The sequence below is a fragment of the Spea bombifrons genome, chromosome 1 (assembly GCF_027358695.1).
Source record: "Spea bombifrons isolate aSpeBom1 chromosome 1, aSpeBom1.2.pri, whole genome shotgun sequence".
NCBI lineage: Eukaryota > Metazoa > Chordata > Amphibia > Anura > Pelobatidae > Spea > Spea bombifrons.
In genome coordinates, this window is record NC_071087.1 from 143,205,318 (window position 1) to 143,225,384 (window position 20,067).

Here is a 20,067-nt window from a genome sequence, read left to right on the forward strand (position 1 = left end):
AGGGCTGGCAAGTAGGGCAGAAGGATGTTGCCCCATGGGCTGCTCTCATTTAAAAATGTTGGACCACAGCATTTTGGACCACCAGTAGCTAGCACCCCCCCCCCACACACACACACACATACACACACTGTATCCACCAGGGTACGTAGAGCCAGAAGGACACGTTTTTGAAATAGTGGATCTTGTTATATTTTGAGTTCAGTGGTTTAAAGGAAATAATGAGAGATCTAAAGGCCTCTTACTATATAATTTTCTTCATATGGTTTTATCTTGTGTGCTATCTATGGCCAAACATGTCTACATATCCACTCTTCTTAGAAAGCTACACTACAGTACAGCATTTAAAAATGTTTGTCTCCGGTTTATTTGTTTCATGTTCACATTCCATGTGTGTGGATGACTTCCCTCAAACACTCGAGAGCTGGAATATTTCTTCACCCCAGTCCGCTAGATTTATTTGCTTCCATTATATTGTAACTGATAAATATGATCTATACGCTTTTTTCGTGCACATCTTTTAACCAATATTATACAATATGATATAGAATCGCCTAGGACTACAGAGATATGCTGGCAAGGTCATTTTTTTAAGAATGAGTAGTACAAGTTGTGGAAGAAATATTGGACAGAGGAGGCTTTGGGTTGCGCAGCCATCTTTGTCTTTTCGTAACATTGTGAGAATGTATATGTGCATGTAAAGGAAGCTGCATTGTCAGTTCAGGAAAAGGCCTTGGTGTAGTTCTGGAACCTAGAACATTTACTGTGTGTAGTAAGCAAAGTATGGTCCAGTTTGTTGCGTATGGGGCTGTGTAGTTGCAGACCAGTCAGGATGCCCACGCTGACCCCTTTCCACTCCCAAAAGCGACGAATCACAATTCCTTTAACATCACGTGGATGGCCGGGTGTGTCGCTTACCTGGAGAACATGTGGCACCAGGATGCATCCATGGGGGCCCCACCTCACAATTTACAGGACTTATAGGATCTGCTGCTAACGTCTTGGTGCCGGATCCCACAGCACACCTTCAGAGGTCTAGTGGAGTCCATGCCTCGACAGGGCAGGGCTGTTTTGGTGGCAAAAGGGGGACCTACATAGGTGGTCATAATGTTATGGCTGATCGGTGTACATCATAATGTGCTATATCAGTGGTAACAGAGATGGCTTTCTTATGGACTTTGCGGATTCTCTCCTATCCTAGACCCCATATTGCTGTACTGTATTGTCTTTTCATTGCTGCCTGCTTCCGCTCAGTGGAATAAACCTTTGTTGTTGTACCATTCCCTGGTTTTGCATCTACTTCTGATTAGCAGTTTATGAGGTGTTCCTCTGCTCCGATCCCCACATCCTGACACTATTTATTTTTTCTTTTCAGGGCACTGGAAAAATTGTTGAAGGACATGGATGATAGATCAGTGTCATGGATGACAGATCAGTGAGAGGTCACATTAAAGTCTATGCATTTTACTAGAATTATTCTGAGGATTTTTTATGACTTCTCCTTTCTGTTCCAATAAGGAAAAGAAATTGCAATTCCTTTAACGGACATCTGGCCTGATTTAACTAATTATATACTTATTCAAGTCCTACTTTTGTGTTAATCTTTTCAGAAAATGAGAACATAAAAAAAAGTAACTAAATTATTGATATATTTAGTTCATGTTCAGTAGTGAACACTAAACATTTTAACACTTTAATGTTTTCACTTATGGTGGTATGTAGAGATGATTTGAATATTATGAATTGCTGCTTTTCAACATACATTCAGTGTACTTTTATTGTTTTCTTCTAATACTCTAGTCTTGGCGTCCTTCACTTATACATTTCCATATATTTGCTGCAGTCGCTCTAATTTCTGTAATTGATATAATGAATTTGTGTGATCCTTTTTTCCCCCCATTGTTTTTATACAGTCCCTGGTCTGCTTCACTGAGACTATGGCATTTTAATAAATTTACTGCTAAACAAGACTGTATTGCCGTAATTCATTGATTTAGTGCATCTAGCTAGTCATACACCAGATTACATAGTTCTTATGTGCCAAAATATTTTTTTAAATAAAAAGAATCTCAAGGCAAACATCAGGAAAAGCAAAATACATTTAATAACAGTTGGGTGACAAAAAAAACATAATACGTACTCAAAAACGTATTACATAATACGAACACAAAATGACTTCCGCCCTGCAAAATGTAACAAGGAGTCAATAATCCAGTAATACAGGACACGTTTGTTACTGTGTTACACATGGAATACATTACATATATATATATATATATATATATATATATATATATATATATATATATATATATATATATATATATATATATATATATATATATATATAGATAGATATATACACACACACTACAGCAATTGTATTTACAATGACACAAAGCACGAGAAGGTGACATAGTGACGAGCAAGTTGGTGAAAGTACAAAACATTTTCAAAATGACTCAACACTGATGGATATTAAACGTGCAGTAATTCACTTGTTTGATGCCAGAGAGACTACAGCTGCAATTACTTGCTGGTCTCTCAGTAAACGTGCTAATTGTGGGATAACACATACAGGACATAAAGAAAAAGTGCTTCTTTCAATCTATTTTTTTTTTATTTCAAGTAATCTCCCTCCTAGTTGAACATAATGCTAGCAATTCACATTTATTTCCAAAATAAATACTAGAACGTGACCAATCTATTGCAGCGCAGTGCTTTGCTCACCCCTTACAAACACATGGTTAAAATCCAAATGGTTGTTAGAAGTTTGTAACATTCCCTATTCCAGTACCGTCCCGCTGGAGTACTGTATACACTATTTCATTAGTGATGTCACAAAAAGACTCTATGGAGTCACTTCCTGCTCCCAGAACAATGGTGGACCAAACGCTTACATTTCTAGTACATGTGCACAAAAGGCTGTAACGGACGTGACTTCATTGAAAAGCATTTATAATTTATCAATTGCAAAGCAGTCAGTTTTATTCATTATATGCTGTGAAAGCATTCATCAGTTTTTGGTTGATAATCGGCTTATAGTCCCACAATATATATATAGAATTTATATAAAGACATATGGTACCAGGAGCAGTACTTTGCAGCTCTGTGCCCTACATTCTCAATGAGCTCTGGTAATCACCAGATAATCTTGACTTGCAAACAGCATATTTTATATAAAGCACCATGTAAATGCCACAAAGGTGTTTATTCGCTAAAGGAGTCACCAGGAGAATTGTGTGTCAGACACTGGATTTCATTATTATTACGAAGGACCGTTCCCACTAAGCTTCTGCTGCAGGAACGGCTTAGCTTCTATAATGTATAGTGAAATCAGCGAGAGTTCTCTAATGTCTCCTCGCCGGTGTCTCGATATCACATAGCGTGATGTCGGCTAGTGGCCCACAGGCCAGTCTGAGCCTACCTCTGACACACTGATTTAAACATTATTGAGGGCGAGTTCAACCTTTCTTGCCAGTGTTGGAAATCCATAATGAACATGGGTGACATGAGGAAGTTCCCCCCCAAATCTCCTGCCAACTACCCCTTTAGCGAATTTACCCAAAATTGCCAAATACATAGCTTTAGTAACTTATACATTACAGTAGGTTATTGACATCATTAGGACTGTAAATTCACTACCACCAAAGTAACAGCAAACAAATGCACAGCTAACTACATGATGAAAACTAACATTGCCCTTTCCTTTCTGACTCCATATTGGTTTAAATTAAATAAATACATATAAAATACATTCATTTAAAAAAGACATAAATAAATAAAAAAGGGGGTTATTGCATTACAGCATTATACTTGGCTCAAAAACCACACACACACAATGAAACCTCTGTTCTGCCCAAAAATGCAATTACAAATTTACATCCAGAAAGAAGAGAAATGCTAAAAGTATTTTAAAATTTCTAAAATATGCTGTTTGATTCTAGAATTGTAAAATCACCCAATCTGATCCTCCTCTGAATTATGAATTTGCATAGGGTGAGCTGGGCAAAAATTCATATTTTGCTAAATTTTGTAATTTACTTACTTTGCAATAATATTCACCTTTGTTTTTATAACGATTGTGCATGACAGTATTTTTTTGGCTAAATCGAAATAAAAGCATGCACAGACGCCTGTGTTTTATGCATGCAAAAAGCCACTTATTTTTGTTTAGAGGAAAATTTTTTAACCAGTTCTTGCAGAGATCCGAATACATTTGAAAACATTTATTTAAAAGACTGTTCTGTTTCAATGAAAAATCTCTAGTACCTAGTACTAAGGAACCGAGTTGTATTTGGGTACCAGATCTCTAGAATTTGCTTCTAGAAATATCTGAGCAGTGCAACACAAAGTGCATCCCCTGTACGTTCGAGAGTTCAAAGTAAAACATTCAAATAAAAAATGTCTGATTGGTTTACAAATATCAGACACTATTTCAGGGGGTTCGGACAGGGTTAAAATTTCATATATTTTTTTTTTAATAATTCTGCTAAAAACGTCTCCTCTGATCTATGAGCAGGTTCGGCTGCTACAATGTCAAGCGATCTATAACATCTTACCAAATACCAACTTTAGAGAAAGAAGTCAAATTTAGGTCTGTGTTAAAAGTTTATAAAAACTGCAAATATCTTTAGTGTAAAACACCGCAAGATAGAAACTATCCACATCTCATCTTTCTTATTTACAAAACTTAACTATTCTTTGATACTTTGAAGAAGCTGCAGCAGGTGGGTTTCAATTACTTGCTGAACTGAAAGATAAAAATAAAAACAGTGTAAGTCAGTTTAAAGGAAATCTTTTGCCCAAACCCTACAGTTCTATACACTAAATAAACCTATGTAATGGAGTTTACAAGTCTAAATAAGAAATATGTGCATATTAAAAAAACACCTTAACATGTGTTCAGTTCAGAAAGGTATCTTAACATCCTTTGTAAAGGTGGAGTGAGGAGAAACAAGAGAACTTTAGATAATACTGGTTCTGCCACAGACTGCTATTGATCTTTGAAACTAAATATCTCCTAAATAATTACAGAGTGCACAAACTGTAAGTAATAATAAATTAGTTGTGCTGAAAACTGAAATGGCAATAATTCCCTTTTTACTAAGGAAGTCAACATTGCCTGATACAATTTGCGTTCAAGCAGCTAAATACGATTTAAAGTGGACATTGGCATTTAATAATTACTCTAAACACAGATTTAGATCCTCACAAGATGGAATAGAAGACAATTAAAACTACTGAACACGAATAATTATTAGCCATAATTTATATTACAAACTTACAAACATATTGATGGGCAAGCAAAATGAAGCATTGACGTTAGTAAGGATGTGGCACGCATACTACAGTCTGAGGCTGCAAAACCAACATTTAACATCATATTCCAAATTTTGCTGGACCAAGAACCAGAACACAACTCAACTCAACTCACCACTCCTGTGGCCAAGGGCGACTGAGAGGTCCATAGAGTTATATCCGGAGTCTGTCTCGACGGTTGGATCGGCACCATTTTCTGTTATACATTGTAAATAGTCAGTACAACCTAATAACCAATCCATGCATATAATGACCGAATATACAAAATACACATTAACATGTTTATCCCAAAGCTATCCCTGTTCTAGCACTCTTATACAAAAGACTCTGCTTCCTCTAAAAATAAACTGTCATATTAAACATAACCACAAGCATGCGCCCCATCACATCGAAAGCTAAAAAGAACGTTCTTCGCTCTCACCTAGGAGGATTTTGACGCATTTCACATGGTTTCCATGAACGGCATAAAGAAGAGGTGTGCCTCCATTCTAAAAGCAACAAAATACATTATTAGAAAGAGACCTATGTAGGTATTTTTAATCTTTCTACTAGAATTCGATGGAAAACACAAGCCTCCTGTGACTGATGAACCGTATGTCCTATTGCGGCCATTATTTATCAACCTCTCCTTTTATGTTTTTGCAAACCGTCTATTCATTTTTCGCCTCCTAATGCAGTTGATGTCCCTTATAAATGTCCTTCTTCCATTCTATAAAAGCCCCTTGCACACTTTCTCTAATCACCCAACGTGCAGGGGCATACTGCTGAGCATGCATAGTCTGGTACAAACACACCGGGTTCGGGATTTAAAAATAAATTACAAGTTGATCTTACCCAGTCATATTCATTGACATCCACTCCGCAATCCACTAACATCTTCACTATATCTGTATAACCTTTGCTACATGCCAAGGAGAGGGCACTTTCCCGACCCTTTCCAAGTATCTGGGGATCTGCACCCTTTTGGGGGGGAAAAACATAGGTTTAAATTATACTAGTAGTTGTATTTTTATACGAGGAAAAGAAGAAAACACACAACCCATCGGAAAGCTAAGAATGTATTGGTAACATTCTAAACACATGTATTATGTACCACAAAAAATGCTTTAATATCATTTGGCTGCATCAGCACTAGGTCCAGCTATATAGCCCAGCAGCATAAGGGTTAATTCATTTAAAAATAAAGTTGCAGGTCAGCTGAGGTGAGAAAGCATTTCAATGTATTAACTTAACCATGCATTATAAACATGCCTCCTATAACAAATGATTCAGCCATAGGCTTACTACTCTTAGTCTACTCTTAGTAATGGCTACATATATCACTCAAGCATAATGTACACCGATCAGCTATAACATTATGACCACACGCCTAATATTGTGTAGGTCCCCGTTCTGCAGCCAGAACAGCCCTGACCATTCAAGGCTTGGACTCCACTGGACCTTTGAAGGTTTGCTGTGGTATCTGGCACCAAGACATCAGCAGCAGGTCCTTTAAAATGCGAGGTAGGGCCATCAGATGCTCTGACCCAGTTGTCCAGCCATCACAATTGTCATAGTCACTCAGATCCTTACACTTGCCCATTTTTCCTGCTTTTAACACATCAACTTTGAGGACAACAATTTCACTTGCTGCCTGATATGTTCTACCCGCTGACAGGTGCCATGATTACAAGATTATCAGTGTTATTCACGTCACCTGTCATAATGTTATGGCTGATCGGTATTAATTTTAAAATTGTTAGTAATATGGAAAAATTGAAGCCACGATTTTGCCCCTATTCAGCCCTGCCATTTACAGTGGCATCGGACAGAAGGGCCATAGCTGCCATGAGCCTCCCCGCAGTGTGTGTGTGATGCATATAGTTCTGGAGCTGCCTGTATAACTAGATCAATCAGATGAGGAGACAGCAAATGGAGACCACGGCCCCATCTGCTTTACTTACATTTTGCAGCAGAAATTCTACCACCGCTATCTGTCCATGAGCAGCGGCCCACATGAGTGGCGTGAAACCTTCTTCGTCAGTAAGGTTAATCACATTTTCTGTTTGAAAAAAATGAAAAACAATCTGCTTGAATTATATTTTACTCCCATAATTTACGGCAAATAATAAAAGGCAGAAAACAGAAAAATATATTCTTACCTTGTTCCAGACGGCTGGCCAAGTAGACCATTTCTCCCTGAGCTGCCAGCTGGTGAACAGACAGCGCTAAGAAAGGAATATAGGCGATTTATTTCATATTCCAAAAACAGAATGAATTTATAATTAAGAGAAGTATAGCAATCTTCTCGTTATATGAGATAAATATGAACAGCTACACCAACTTTCACAACCGTATACAATGAATGTAAGCACTAGATATAAAAGTCACAAGCGCCTCAGCTACAGCCAGTTCCAGCGACGACTCATGGAACCCCCCCCCCATGCACAGAAAGTGGAGGGAGCGGAATGCTGCTGGTCTGAAGCTGCAGCTTCTTCAGCAGGTACATTTTTGTTAAGGTATCATTGATGAGCTGTTTAGTAGACAGTCCCTATAACAGATCTTAGGAATTTAGAGATATAACAAATAGAAGTCCTTACAGTTAACCATCAAGGGCGTTGTGGATACTTCGTTGCCTCTGTGCTTGTTGGTCAGGGTGGTTGATTGCTTGATTGGAGAGAAATGTTTGGTTGTGGACGGTGTGTAGACATGCCTGACTTGAATCCCAGGAGACGGCGAGGTGTGGATATTGCATTCAGCTAGAGAGATAAACATAAAAGCAAACTTATTTACTGCTTTGGATTAAAAAAGCTTAACCTTTCAATAATAACCATTTAACTGAATAAAATAGAAGTGAAGAGGACAAGCTCCCGGCCCTAAACCTCCAGGTAGCTACAAAGCACCCTAGAACGTGTTGTGGATGTGCAGACCTCGGTCTTCACAGTGTTCATAACACCATCATCTTAAAGACACAGAATTCACCACAAAGCAGCAAGGTGGTGACTACTGCCCTTCGAGAACACGAATGCTCACCTACATACTGCCAAAACGCACCCGAACGCTCAAGAGCTTTGGAGCAACTTCAGGTATTGGCAGGATCTGCAAAGAACTCTTCTTTGTATCAGAAAATTCAAAACGAGACTCTCATGCCATCCATGTGAAACTGGAACACAACAGGGTCTTGCAGCAAGACCACTAATCAAAATACACAGGGAAGCTTCATCTGAATCACAGAAACAAGACATTTAAAGTGTTGGAATGGCGCACTCAAGTCTGCACGCTTTGGGGTTTATTCACTAAAGGGAGAGTCGTGTTTCAGATCTTAGACTTCACCATGCATTAGGATGGGCCAACCCAAGCGAGCTTCTGCATTGTTAAGCTAGCGAGATTTCTTCAGCCTGCGACTGACATTATACAGGGCCAGCTCAGGCTTTCACTGGAGAAACTCGCCAGCATTGGCTCTTCATATAGAATAGTGAATGAGAGTCAAAACCACAGCATTACCAAGTTAAATGATTTCTGGGTGGAGCTGCACAGCACTGTGTGCATACGTACATTATATGGGTGTAATATATATATATATATATATATAAAAGGGTATTTTGGGGCATGCAGGATATTGTGTTTGTTTAGGATGCACGGCCTCAAAACTACTAACCCTTGAAAAGGACAGAAGCCACTTCAAGGTCAGAGTTCACTTGATCTTGGATATTTTTGCTGTCTTCTTCATTGAGAGATTTAACGAACCGAGAGCAAACATTCATGTCAAATCTGTTGGGAAGGATGAATTTCATTCCCATGGCAACGCTCTGTGCCGCTCCTTCTCCGGCGCCGGAGTCCATCACATGCTCCACTTTAATGTCAGGCATGCTGGACAGGCAGAAGTTCTCTTCACCCGACAGCCCTGCAGAGGCCTCTAGATTGCTGAAGGAAGACATGATGGATCTGCAGACTCTTACTGCATCCTCACAACTCGCACTCTGCACGGGGACTTCTCACATCCACGGAGCTCTAACCTGCAATTAAACTCTCCGGGCCGTTACTCCGCACATGCTGTTAGTACATTGGACTCGCAATACCTACACGCACCCAGCCATATAGCTTACACTTGTTTCCCTACCATATAATAGCCGTCTATTGTTATGGGTGAAAACGTCATTTCCGGATCTACGTCATCTGGAGCCGCCAGCACCCGGGACGCACGGCTTCCTACCGGTACGTGCATCCGATTAACTCATTGGTAGCGTTAACATATTGAAACTGGCCCTTGTGTTATCGAATCAGGGCTACGAATTGCTCCCCTCTGGCCGAATTACACACACAGCCTACACACGGATTTATGAGTGCCGCATTCTGACACTTAGTGTGACGCATTGGCCGGAAGTACGTCACGGAGCAAGATGGCGGCTTCCATTGCAGATGGTGGCAACGTGACTCCACGATCGTGAGTTGTACTGGAACGGATCGGTGGAGTGGAGAGGCCGGAGCATAGCGGTTAGCGGTAATTTGATCGTCCCGTTATGTTGTGAAATCTCAGTAACCGCTGTAATGAAAAGCAATGTGTGCCCGGTTCCCGCATAGAGAGAAACGGGTCTAACTCTACCTGTAAGGCGCTGCAATGCTCGTTTGATAGCGAACCCTTAATTCAAAGCCATTCATTGCTGAACCGGGCATATATTTCGTGATGTGTTAGCCCTGTTCGTGCACCGTTCACCCCAATTATCAATAACTGCGCTGTGAGTTAATCCGACACATAATCAGAACCTATAAAGGCACAAAGTGCCAAATGTGGTTAATTATAGTGAAAGCCAGCAGCACCTGATGCCCGGGTAGGGTAAGCACTGCATGGTGTGATGTATGTACAGGGAACCCATCTTTTAAAACAACTTCTTTGATTCTCGTGTCATTGAAAATACTGCATTCAGATCATTTCCATCGTTACGTTGTCTGGCATGATTACGCCTTCTCTATAAAGGTTACGCTGGTAGTGTAATTGTATACGTGCCATATAGCGGTTTGCGTTTTATTTGTGTACCTGTATACTGCGACACTTATTGGTCACCTTTGGGTCATAAATCTAAATCTCCATGTGTTTAGAAATATCTGATTGCCTTGATCTGGAATAGTTTGTTATTAAGCGCATGGACAGACCAGATGAGCCGAATGCTTCGTATCTGTCTTCGGATTTTACGTTTCTATCGATATGCAAACGTTTGTAAAATCCGTCACTTCATTCTTAGTCTTATTTTGTCTTAAATTCGTTCTTGTAATACTCTTACTCATGTCATAGTGTTCTCCTCCGCTCTTTTGAGAGTTCTTGGGTTTCTTTAGTTTGACTGTACTGATTACCTGTTTCAGCTGAGCTCCTGGTCTTTTGAAGAATCGAGTTTGCTGATTTCAGAAGAACGGAGTTAAAAACCCCAAAATGTCGGGTTACAAGCCTTTGGCGGTACCTTCTTTTCCCAAACTTGGAGAAAAGATAACACAAGATACGCTGTACTGGAAGCGATACAAGGTGATCTACCTATACATTAAAAAGAATAGTACCAGTAACATCTGTTTTGCCATACCATGAACTGTTTACAATAGTATTGCATATTGTACATGTAACTCATATGTACATTTTTATATATATATATATATATATATATATATACACACACACATTAGGTACCTCTTATTCCAGGTGTTTGTGTGGTATATATTACTCAGTAGTATCGTTGACCTTATTCTGCCAGCAACACACAAGCAGGAATTGATTGGCAGTTACCTTGGAAACAGGGGCAGGGAAACATTTTTAAATTTTGTGCTCAGAGTAGATAAAAAATGGTATTTCTGTTCAGGTTTATTTGCTTAGTGAATTAAAGGCCAACACATCAGTTCAAAGAACACCTGTCACTTTCCCCAAACCCAGCATTTTACAGTTCTTTACACTAAACTCACGAATGAGAGAGAGAGAATGAATGAGAGGGAGAGAGAGAGAATGAATGCTGGCCCAATACCAACTTCCATTAGGTTAACAGTTAAATATCTTGAATACACTGATAGTGATTGACAAAACACCTGAGCTGGATATCGTTTTAATTATGACCTAATGCTAAAAACTGTCACTGACTATTCCCTTTTCCCTTATAAATGCATTTTAGACTCCAGTTCAGATTAAAGAATTTGGTGCCGTGACGAAAGTAGACTTCTCGCCTATCCAGCCGTGTAACTTCGCAGTGACATCATCTACACGGGTAAGCGATGGCCTTGCGTACGGCATCACATAAACTAACTCTAACTCTATTCTGTGTGTTTATGTGCAAATAGTCACCAATATGTGTTGTCTGAGCGAACTGTGCTCTTTTATTTCATTTAGTAGGACAGCATTTTCCTTGTTTACTTACTTTTATAACTGATTTCTTAGTGCTCAATACTTAAAGGCGCGGTTCCACCTACATTGCTAAATTTAACAGTTTTGTAACTAAATGCAGCAAAAATCTTTTGTTTTTTGTTTTAGACTACGGTCTCATTCATATTTTGGGGGGGGGGGTTATGACATGATTGTCATAGTGATATAAAGCAGGAACTGTTTCCATGAAAACCAAAAGGGGGTTTCTTAATTATTATTTTTTTTAATGTTAAACCTGCAGAGGAAAGAACACAATTGCAGATCTGTTAATCTGTATTATGTTAGTGTTTGTAGATTTCCTTGTCTTGCATGAAGCATCGATACATTCATAGTCAGTCAGCGCATGTAAAAAAAAAAATTGCAACCTGAGATTTTGTGGATCAATAAATCTGTACAAGAACCTCTTTGCAAATCTAAGAAGTCAATCGTTGTACATTGCTGCAAGGCTACACAGTGATGCAATTCTGCTGTTTAACTAGAGAATAGAAAACAGAAAAGGCACGTAATTAATAAAGGAATCTGCTTATTCTGTGCTGTAAAATTCACAATACACACTCGAAGCCTTATTTTATTTTTGCAAAAATATATTTAGAGGAAGATGCTGGAAGGCTAGGTTTTCACCTCCTTCATCAGTGTTTCTGTGAAGGAATCTGTGTTGATGAATGTGTGATTCCTGCACCCTAAGTGAAGGAATGCACTAAGCCTCGGCTTTTTCAGCCCTTTCCTTACAGCAATAAAGTGCCCTGAAAATCTCTCGTATCTCCTGGGCTCCAAACCCCCATCAGGATGCCGCTGTATGGATGTTTTCTTAATGATATCCCCAAATGCTTCAGGAAAGTCTAACTCCCGATCTAGTACGTCTTTCTACATGTTTTCATGCTTGGTGTTCTCCTTCCAGATTCACGTCTATGGGCAGTATTCTCAGGAGCCTCTAAAAACCTTCTCCCGCTTTAAAGATACTGCCTACGGCGGCACGTACCGAAGCGACGGGAAGCTGCTTGCCGCTGGCTGCGAGGATGGTGTGGTCCAGCTGTTTGACATAAATGGGAAAGCTGCTCTTAGACAGTACTACGGACATAATAAGTAAGCATGCGAGAAATATCCTCTAACTGGTTGTGGAATACATAGTAAAGACGGTGCCATCTTCTGTATGACCATACACGCACTGCTTTAAATGTAAATGCCCGCAGTGCCAGCCTCTGGGTTTGCAGTGCATGTCAATAACTAAAAATGTATCCTGGGCAGCACAGATTATTGGTAAATTGTTACAATAACGGTTTGTTTCAGAGGTGTGCATTTTGTGGACTTCACTTCTGATAAGTATCGGATTGTTTCCGGTTCTGATGACTACTCATCCAAGGTCTGGGACATCCCAAACGGGGCACAAATTCTTACTTACCAAGAGCATACAGATTACGTGCGATGCGGCTGCACCAGCAAACTGAACGAGGATTTGTTTGTCACGGGTATGTTCATTTTTATTGTAATACTCGTGCAAAGTGATAGTTAAATGCCCTATCTTGGCTTTACTTTTTTGGGGGGTAAAATTGGAAATGAAAAATGCTAAATAACTAATTTTAATGTTTTCTGTGATTGCTGGATTTCATTAACAGCAGAAAGCGTAACTGGGGGGAGAAAGGGGTTAATAACATGAAGTCTGTTTCTTTAAAATGTGTACAATGCTTTATCAATAAAGTGAAACTTTTCTTGATTCAAAACCACGCATCCACATTTATTAAAGGGTCAGTTTAATGTCCACCAGAGCTATTCCAATGAATAGTACATATTAAGGTACCTTCCTGCATAGCGTAATATGAATTCTTGGAAAAGTGTAGAAAATGACTTGGGTAGAAGCTGCAGCTCCCTGCCTCCTCCACAACCATTCACACCACTGATTGGCTGCTTGAAGTTTAAGGGGCTCACTCGGCTCTCATGTACGTCCCTTTTGAGTACTTTAGTAGAGGAGGTCTCTGCACTAAAAGTTCCTCGAGCGGTAGGGTACTCTAATGCTCTCTCCATCGTGTTGCAGGCTCGTACGACCATACCATAAAAGTGTTTGATACAAGAACAGATAAGAGCGTCATGACGATGGACCACGAGCAGCCTGTGGAGAGTGTGCTGCTCTTTCCTTCCGGGGGCCTTCTTGTCTCTGCAGGTGAGAAACCCTACTTACTATTTTGGATGCTGTATGTCTGTTTACACACACAGGTGGCATACTCGTACTCATTGGTCCTTTGATCTTCTACACTTTAGCTGGAAGTAGTGGTGCAGCAGAATTGTTACATTGTGCACTCTACATCTAATGCTTGCATTACAAGCTATTGTATACAAGTAATCATTGTGTACACTTACTGATCCTACACCATATATAGATAAAACTAACCAGTCACCCGTCTTAGATGTCAAGGAATGTAACTCTGAAATTGGACAAGTGTTCTTCTAACATTGCTTCCCGTTTTGTCTCCAGGCTAAGCAGCAGTAGCTATAATAAAACATCATCTTCTTTCAGGTGGGCGATATGTCAAAGTCTGGGACATGCTAAAAGGAGGACAATTGCTGGTGTCCTTAAGAAATCATCACAAAACGGTCACCTGTCTGTGTTTGAGCAGCTCTGGCCAGAGGCTGCTGTCAGGGTCGCTTGACAGGTAGGTCATTGCTTTCCTGCCACATTGTCCCTCTGTTATATCAATTATGTTTATAGTGCGGCTTCTGGTATAGTAGAGGAAATACAATTCAAGGTACACATTGTTACTACCCAACAAAGATAATTCTCATCCATCAGGGATAAGGTACTAGTCATCAGTGTCCGGTTTGAAAATTGTTCCTCCAGCTACAAGTGATCAGACGTGGTGACCCAAAGAGCATATTATGCCATCAAATTTTGTATTTCTACAAGTGTTTCACAAAAGATATTTGACATTTCCGATATCATTATAGCGGTTTATTGAGCAACTTCAATTAATGTAAAAGTTACCATCATACTGTGTTCCTGCCATAATATTATACAGGTGGAAGCCTTTTTTAGGAGAAAATAAGCTGTTAGGGGTCCTACAACATGCAAACAATAATCATATCTCTTTAGGATTCACTGTATTCATTCATACACTTATGTTTAGAAGCACTTGTGATTGTTGTGCTACTGTTGTGTGTGCATGAATGGAGACATCTCTACAGGGTGTACTAATGTCATTGTGTCTGTTTAAACAGGCATGTGAAGATCTACAGCACAATGAACTATAAAGTTGTTCACAGCTTTGACTACGCAGCTTCCATTCTGAGCCTCGCTTTGGCCGTAAGTAAAAGAAAAACAAATCTCCATTTCTGTTTTTATTCTCTTTAAAAAAAAATCATGACGACAAAAGAACTGCCTGGTTGGACTTTTAGATTAATAATGAATAACCGCAGAAACACAATGGCCTTCTGGTTACGCCATCCGCTCGTTCACTGGGAGGGGTAGTAGATGCAAGGGATAACTGTCCAGCTAAAGTGGTGCAGAGTTATAAAGGGCAGCTACCACAAATTAAATTATTAGAGCATTTGGAGGTGATGGGACTATTTTAACCCTATTGAGATCAGTGTTAACCCTGCATATTAATTAATTTGTCGAAGTCGTTGCATATCGACCTCCCCAAACTTCTCAACGCAGCCACAAAAGAGGGCAAGTAACAAAGAATGGGGAATGACCTGTTTGGGTAGGAATAACCAAACCATGCGAACAGGAATTTTAATGCAAATGTTTTGTTAATTTTTAAGAAATTCTATAAATGTTCTATTTTTGATAAAGTTACAGAACTGTTTTAAGCAATTTCAAGATATTTTGTTTTTCTCACAAAAGATATGACTGCTTTTGAAACTGCAGTAGACGGTGTATAAACGGCCAGCCGTGTGTCCCGTGGTATTAACGCTTTGATGCCAATATACAGCTACTATAATGATCATTTCAAATCTTTCCAATTTGTAGCCAGACGATCAGATGATAGTGGTCGGAATGACCAATGGAGTGTTGAACATTAAACACCGTAAATCCTCGGAGAAAACGCAGTCTCAGGCGGCTGCTAGGAGGCACCCACGATACCGAACGTTTGTGAGAGGAAAAGACTACCTGCCCAAGCAGGTAAAACAAACCAAACGCCTTTTCCCAGAAACAGCTGAGTGAAAAGTATAAAAATGTTCCTGTGCAGAAACACATTTTTGGGTGGGAGTTTCCACAGGAGTCCTCCACATAATGCAGCCCTTCATACAATACATATATTCAAAAGCAACGACAACTTTAACTGACAGACTGAGACAAGCGATACATTAAAGAGCGCCCTGCTTACCATCTAGAGGAAACACGGGCAAAACACTTTACCCACCGAGGAGCAGCTGGGGGGCGTTTTTTAGAGGAACCCCTCATGCACTCGCTTCTTGTTACTCTTCTCTGTTACTGTTAATTGTTCATATTTTGGTTGGAAAATAGCATGTTTTAGATGATTATAACTATGCCTTTCTATGGCTGTTTGTAATGTAACATAAGATGATAAACATGGATCATAGAATATCTCCTCTGCACTTCGTCCATCTTCGTTCTTTTTACTCCTTTGTGCAAATTTCTTCTTTTTTTATGATTTCAATTTTTCTTGCAGGACGATATCTTTGTCAGTAAGCCAGTAAGGGAACACTTAAGCAAATATGACAAGCTCCTGAAAGGTTTCCAGGTGTCAAAAGCCCTTGACATGGTTTTAGAGGTGAGCAAATGTGCATGAACTAGAACAGGTTCTCCACCTCCTGGTAATTCTTTCTGTGCTTTGGTGTTTTTAGGATTATGGCAACACCAAGTCTCTCATTTCAAAATACCAGAATTAGGAATCTGCACTCACTCCCCACAGGAACTCAGGTGCTTAGCTGTGCCAGGAAGGGCCAGCTCCCCAGTAAATCAAAAATAGAAGAAGGCTCCAGGCACACAGGGGTTCCATCAGACAGATTTATTGTAGGAAACAGACAACAACGTTTCGACCTCACAATGAGGTCTTTATCAAGTTAAAACTTGATAAAGACCTCATTGTGAGGTCGAAACGTTGTTGTCTGTTTCCTACAATAAATCTGTCTGATGGAACCCCTGTGTGCCTGGAGCCTTCTTCTATTTCTCATTTCAAAATAGACTTTATGTAAGCGTTAAAATATCGCGATTTGTTTGTGTACTATGATTTAGAATCTGTAGATAAACATAAGCTTTATACATAACCAAATAAAGAGGATGTTCCATGGGAAAAAAATGTTCTCCGTGAGCACAAAATAAAGTGCTATGTAATGGTCAATATAGACAAAAATCTGGGTTTATCTCGTTTTGTTCCAATAAAAGTTGTTTATCTGCAGACCTGAAGGCTGTCGTTGTTAACTGTTAAAAAGAAAGTAGTATTTTATTATTAATTAAAAAAAAAATTGGAATTTCACTTTAACACATAATTTTGCAGTGTGCAAAGTTCTAGTTTATTGTATAGACCTCCTCCGTGCGATGGATATATTCAGTTGCAGAGCTGAATCCGGCATGTAGAAGAAATCTCACTGTATCTTAATCTACTTTAACCATTAGACTGTCATCCATGTATGAGCTTCAGTTTGACCTTATTTTTCTCTTAGAGCCAAATTAGGGTCTCAAAGCCTGAAGTCACAGTAGCGGTCATGAATGAACTCAAGCGCAGGGGAACTCTTAAAAATGCTCTTGCTGGACGAGACGAAAAGCAGCTGAGCCTCATTCTCACCTTCCTTCTAAAGTAGGTGTTTAAGAGTTCATTAATCACCAGTTTATATGTCCTACTCGGCAAATACTATGTGTTTGCATTGAAAAAAATAAAAATTTTAGCTATAGTTTTTAGCAGGATTCCTGATTATTAAGAAGATGATTAGCAAATTAATTTGCTAAACTTACCAGTAGCTTATGCTTCTTGTTGTGTGTGTGGTTTTTTAAAATATATAATTATATTTGGTTTAAGGAACAGCTTATGTCCTTTTTATTTATTTTTTGGTAAATGACTGTTCCTCTACATGAGCTGCACATAATCTCCTAGCCCCTGGCCCATGCATGGAAGTAACTCCCAATAACCCCCCTCCCCTGCATAAAAAACAGGGAAAGTCTAATTTTAAAAATCCTTAATGAAAAGCTTTCCAAAGTACTAATGCCTCTTATATTCAGCTTAGATACTTAGTTACTGTGACCATTCATTCACTCACTCACTAACTCAGTACATTGGTGGCATCCAGGTATTTCACACAGTGTTACTTTGCACTGAATGTTACATTTCAAGATAACATTGTATCTTTTTTTTTTCTTCTCTCTACAGAAATCTGGTAGAACCTAGGTTTGCCCCAATTTTAGTAAATGTGGCAGAGCAAATTATTGGTAAGTGGACTCGCTTGAAAAATCTTAAAGCATTGTGTGTTAATTGTATCTTTTTATATACACTTATCATTATTTTTAGTTGCATATGAGGGAATTAAAAAGATATCCTAATATTCAAAAATCCTTGGACAGACCTGAGGTAGAGATCTATTTTGAGAGCGCTTAAATGTGCTAGTTTTGTTTTGGTTTGTAATGTGAGACATCTGTGGTGGACTGAATGAACTTAAAAAGCAGAGAATGATGATATGAAGCGTGTTAGAGAAGGATATTTTAGAGGAAAATAAGGAAATGATGTCATAGATAGAAGTAAAGAGAGATTTACATGCAACGTTCGGAAGCATTTCTATAATGAACAAGCAGTGGAGGAGAATAGTGTCTAAGAACAAAGATGTTGAGTGAAAGAATTTAAACATGCACGGCATAGATCTAAGGTAATCCTGAACAAGGCGAAGCCAAGGACCAAGTAAGATTTGAGGTTTTGCAACAAGAAAATGTATGCAGAATAAATGGGGTGAACAGTCTGTGTCTGCTAACCAACTCAATGTTCTACTCCAATCAGTAGGTCCATTTTTTTATGCAAAATCAATAAAATATATTTCTAAACCTTTTTTTTTTTTTTCCTTTTATAGATATATACGCTCCTGTTGTTGGACAGTCTACGATAATCGATAAACAATTTCTGAGACTCCAAGATCTCCTAACCAAAGAAATCAGTTACCAGGAAGAGCTGATAGAGGTTTTAGGGATGATGGACACTCTTTTTGCAACAATGACAGTAAAGAAAGAAACTGATTTAGCGGAGAACAAGCCCATACACATTCAAGAGCCAGAACACAGCAGCCTCCCCGCCCCAGCGCCAACGGTCTAAGCGGAGGATTTCAAGTGAACCGCCTTTTGTACCACTTTTAAGATGTTTTCTTGGAAAACCCTCATGTCTGTTAGATGATCCGCTTCTGCCATTATCAGCTAATGTATCTTTTCTCTCTAAAAAAGGACTGCAAATGCCATATTGGTGAGATTTTAAAGACTGTTGTGGTTATGCAAGGGGAGTCTGTATTTTTTTACATGAAGTACCGTTTTGTAGCGTGTCAAAGATTTGCATTTTATAAGATCATAACTGGTAGACAAGTTGCTCATTCCATGTTTTTTCTTTGACTCAAAGTATAAATTAAAAAAAAAATATTTGAAGACCCAATGTGGCAGTCATTTATTTTCAGTAATTCTGCACCTTCTCACTGATGGGGGGTCATCCAGTGCTTTTTGTGAAATTACAAAAAATGTATAGAATTAACAGTGCAGGGTGTTCCTGTGTGAGACCCTCTCTTTCATTTGGTAGACCATGTTAGCCTGTCTAGCAGGAGACTTTCAAGAAATCTCACAGGCTTAATTATACATTATTGGTTGGCCAAACTCTTCCTGCAGTTAAAGTAAAGTCTGAGTTGAACCCTCAACTCCCCTGCAAGCTCTCACTTCATTGAACAAACCCCAAAGACTCAGATTGAAAATGTATTGGTAGAACACTTTGTGGACCTTGTGGTGCAGAATGGAAGCAGTTATGCGAGAAAGCAAAAGTTACAATAAGCCTCGTGTGCGTATGGGCTGTATGCCTTCGCATCACTATTTGCAAATCCAAGATACCAACCTCTCTGGCAGTTTACATACTCTGCTCTCCAGCACAAACGTTTCGGGTACAATGTATAGAAAAACGTATTTTGTGAGATTCCTTTAGACAGATTAAGAAAGCTGTTGCACGGTAATGGTCTATGAGAGATTGTTCTCTTGAAATGCTCTAAAATAAGGAAGAAATGTTTTATGACCGAGGTTATAGAATATACTTAAAGGTGACCGCTACTACTAGACAATACAATGGCTTTTTGTTAATCACGCAGCTGATTAATGGATGTATGTGAAGGAACAGACTTCATTAGTTTTGCCATAAAGAATCAGCTCAGTGTAGTATTCGAGCAGAGAAAATCACCCAAAAGTCACCCTACAT

The 20,067-nt window shown here is 39.2% G+C and overlaps 2 protein-coding genes across 2 annotated transcripts; one reads left to right on the top strand and one right to left on the bottom strand.

The window, feature by feature from the left end:
• Nucleotides 1-4,211: 4,211 nt before the first annotated feature.
• Nucleotides 4,212-9,435, bottom strand: ANKRA2 (ankyrin repeat family A member 2). Its single transcript, XM_053475688.1, has 8 exons — nt 8,957-9,435; nt 7,899-8,057; nt 7,461-7,526; nt 7,263-7,360; nt 6,154-6,279; nt 5,741-5,807; nt 5,435-5,515; nt 4,212-4,750 (listed from the first exon to the last, which is right to left on the bottom strand). The coding sequence occupies exons 1-8, from the start codon at nt 9,234-9,236 to the stop codon at nt 4,695-4,697; spliced, it is 933 nt and encodes a 310-aa protein (XP_053331663.1). The 5' UTR covers nt 9,237-9,435; the 3' UTR covers nt 4,212-4,694.
• Nucleotides 9,436-9,599: 164 nt separating this feature from the next.
• Nucleotides 9,600-19,266, top strand: UTP15 (UTP15 small subunit processome component). The gene is made up of 13 exons (XM_053475668.1): nt 9,600-9,792; nt 10,657-10,813; nt 11,445-11,537; nt 12,591-12,775; nt 12,980-13,158; nt 13,722-13,847; nt 14,202-14,337; nt 14,900-14,984; nt 15,654-15,806; nt 16,318-16,419; nt 17,312-17,445; nt 18,013-18,071; nt 18,701-19,266. Exons 2-13 carry the CDS (start codon nt 10,724-10,726, stop codon nt 18,937-18,939), a joined length of 1,581 nt encoding a protein of 526 aa, XP_053331643.1. The 5' UTR covers nt 9,600-9,792; nt 10,657-10,723; the 3' UTR covers nt 18,940-19,266.
• The last annotated feature ends 801 nt before the right edge of the window (nt 19,267-20,067 follow it).

Bases quoted from the DNA above. Each gene is read 5' to 3' on its own strand.
- ANKRA2 (XM_053475688.1), bottom strand. From the start codon at position 9,236: ATGTCTTCCTTCAGCAATCTAGAGGCCTCTGCAGGGCTGTCGGGTGAA. The intron at 7,527-7,898 runs GTAAGGACTTCT...TTCCTTTCTTAG, and splicing joins AACGCCCTTGATGGTTAACT to CGCTGTCTGTTCACCAGCTG. The intron at 5,808-6,153 runs GTAAGATCAACT...TGTTGCTTTTAG, and splicing joins ATGTCAATGAATATGACTGG to AATGGAGGCACACCTCTTCT.
- UTP15 (XM_053475668.1), top strand. From the start codon at position 10,724: ATGTCGGGTTACAAGCCTTTGGCGGTACCTTCTTTTCCCAAACTTGGA. The intron at 10,814-11,444 runs GTGATCTACCTA...AATGCATTTTAG, and splicing joins TGTACTGGAAGCGATACAAG to ACTCCAGTTCAGATTAAAGA. The intron at 14,985-15,653 runs GTAAGTAAAAGA...TCCAATTTGTAG, and splicing joins TTCTGAGCCTCGCTTTGGCC to CCAGACGATCAGATGATAGT.